At 33.9% G+C, this 2,246-nt stretch overlaps 1 protein-coding gene across 1 annotated transcript in view; it reads right to left on the bottom strand.

The window, feature by feature from the left end:
- The window catches only part of LOC113235293 (cytochrome P450 4g15-like), a 14,601-nt gene extending 12,632 nt beyond the window's left edge, over positions 1 to 1,969 (bottom strand). Inside the window, exon 1 of the mRNA XM_026470952.1 lies at positions 1,790 to 1,969. Coding sequence (XP_026326737.1) covers positions 1,790 to 1,871 — 82 coding nt within the window. The 5' untranslated portion in view covers positions 1,872 to 1,969. The remainder of the gene's footprint in view (positions 1 to 1,789) is intronic.
- Positions 1,970 to 2,246: the final 277 nt, after the last annotated feature.

Here is a 2,246-nt window from a genome sequence, read left to right on the forward strand (position 1 = left end):
TTTTACCTATGGAATAAATAATCTTTGACTTTGACTTTGACTTTGGACTCTCGCCTATTCCATGGCAAAAAATTTGTTAATAGCCAAAAACAAATATCTATAACAAACTCTTACAAAAAATCGCAAGAGCTGCTGGACACAAGCTATAATTTCACAGAAATAATAAAATATCATGGTAATAAAACATCATAAAAATTCTAATTTTATATATGAAAGAATAATTTTGACGAAATATTTTCATAGATTTCTCATAGATGGCACTACGGCTAAAAAGTCGTTGCAAAACCAAATACAGGCATCCGTCAACAAGCACAGAAAAATTCGTGAGGTCCGCTGGTTCGTTCCGTGGCATAGTGTCTACCACGGAAGGATTGTTTCTAATTGTTCGATCTTTGTATTAATAATTATAACAGAATAATTTTTACGTAAAATTTTCTTGACCTATATAGTTTGGTGTTAAGCTACACGCCCTGTCCATAACAGTTGCAATATCACTTAGAACTTTAAATAGCAAAGATCTGAGGGGTACTGCCCCTGCGCTCGTTACCCTGAGACATCGAGTTCATAACCAGAAATAGAGACGAAATAATGGCCATAAACTCCTGGTAACCCATCAGTGATACATCACTTATAAATATCAACTCTCATTTGCACTGAAATATAGACAACGCCAACAACAGACCTAATGTGGGGAAAAACAGCAAAACATCTAATTACAAAACAAACGGAATCAAATTTCATCACTAATTAAATATTAAATATGTAATTTTGCAATTTTCATCCATTATAGCAAAGCTCAAGTTAACTGGTCGATTTGAAGTGAAACAGTTGACGACACCCGTCAATTGTTTCGAACTCGGGCTAGCCAATCGGAGCGCAGTTGTCACAGTAATGATGCGGCAGAATAATTTTCAAACAAATTAAATGACATTTCGTCTCTATTTCTGGTTATATACTCGATGCCCTGAGACAAAAGTTAAGTCCCATGTGCCTGTAATTTCACCAGCACCCTTACCCTTTAAAAGACAATATACTGCTTGATGGCAACCATAAAACCGTTTTATATATGAAGTAACCAAAATTATCATCATAAGAGAGTATTTTCTACATGCACGCTATCTGGTGCTGATATATTTTGAGTTTTATTATCTTGACGTTGAAGCTATTGTGTATTAGAGTTCAATTCCATTTTGTTGTAACGATGCAACACAAATGCCTATCAATTACATCTAAATACGAAAATATAATTTAGTTTAATTTGGTAACAATCAGTTCCAAACATTCTTAAAATGTTACAATTATGTCAAATTGCTTAATTGTTTTGTTCTTTTTACATTTTTTTAATTTTAAGAAATTTATCCTCTTTTCAGTTTTGTTTTAGTGCAATTTAATTTTCACATGTGAAGTGTAATGAAATGCCCAATAACTTTGTATTTTTCATTTTCACTACAATGTCCATTACCGACGTATGCGGCATTGGCAAAATGAATTGTTAGATATATACAACCACGCAAAGAATATATTTACTGTGTATTGTGGATGTGGTTACGTCGATACCTCGAATGCACACTACTCCAACTTCATTTTTGATCCTGTTCTGTTTTTATTTTGTTTATTATTACTTATTAAAATTAGTTTTTTGGTCTTTTTTCGAATTATGTTTTTTGTTTCTTTATTCTTTTTTCCATAAAATTTGGGGTGCATAATATTAGTAAATGGCGTAGTATTCAGTAGTGTTTGTTGTTTGAGGTATCGACATAAAAACGTTATAATAGTCTGTAAAACTTACGATCAGGCCTTTTCCCTATAGCAAGTAGAGCATTTCCAAAAAGTGGTAGAGCTATCGGCCCAGGGAGTTTGTTCCCCAGCATATAGAGCCGGGATTTCTTCTGATATCGATGGAAGAGCCATAACGTCGAAGCTAGGATGATTAGAGGGTAGAAAACCAGCCGGCTTATAGTCGCATCATGGCCGTGTATGTCTGTGACTGTAGTCGCCATTATTCTGCAAAAGAAGACTAGAATTGTAATTGAATAGATCGTAGGCCATGTCATGTACGTCACTTTCTAGGGTTGAGACGATTTGACCTGATTGCATAAATTATTTTTTTATTTATTTTAACAGCGTACATTTGGTTTTTTTAAACAAACTAACGTTTCAGACTCTTTACAAGTCCGGTGGTTAGCCGTCGCTGTATTTGAAATAATTTCACTACTAAAAAATCGACCTCAAAACTTCGTGGAATT

The sequence above is a fragment of the Hyposmocoma kahamanoa genome, unplaced genomic scaffold (genome assembly GCF_003589595.1).
Source record: "Hyposmocoma kahamanoa isolate Upper Pololo Valley unplaced genomic scaffold, ASM358959v1 87, whole genome shotgun sequence".
Lineage (NCBI taxonomy): Eukaryota > Metazoa > Arthropoda > Insecta > Lepidoptera > Cosmopterigidae > Hyposmocoma > Hyposmocoma kahamanoa.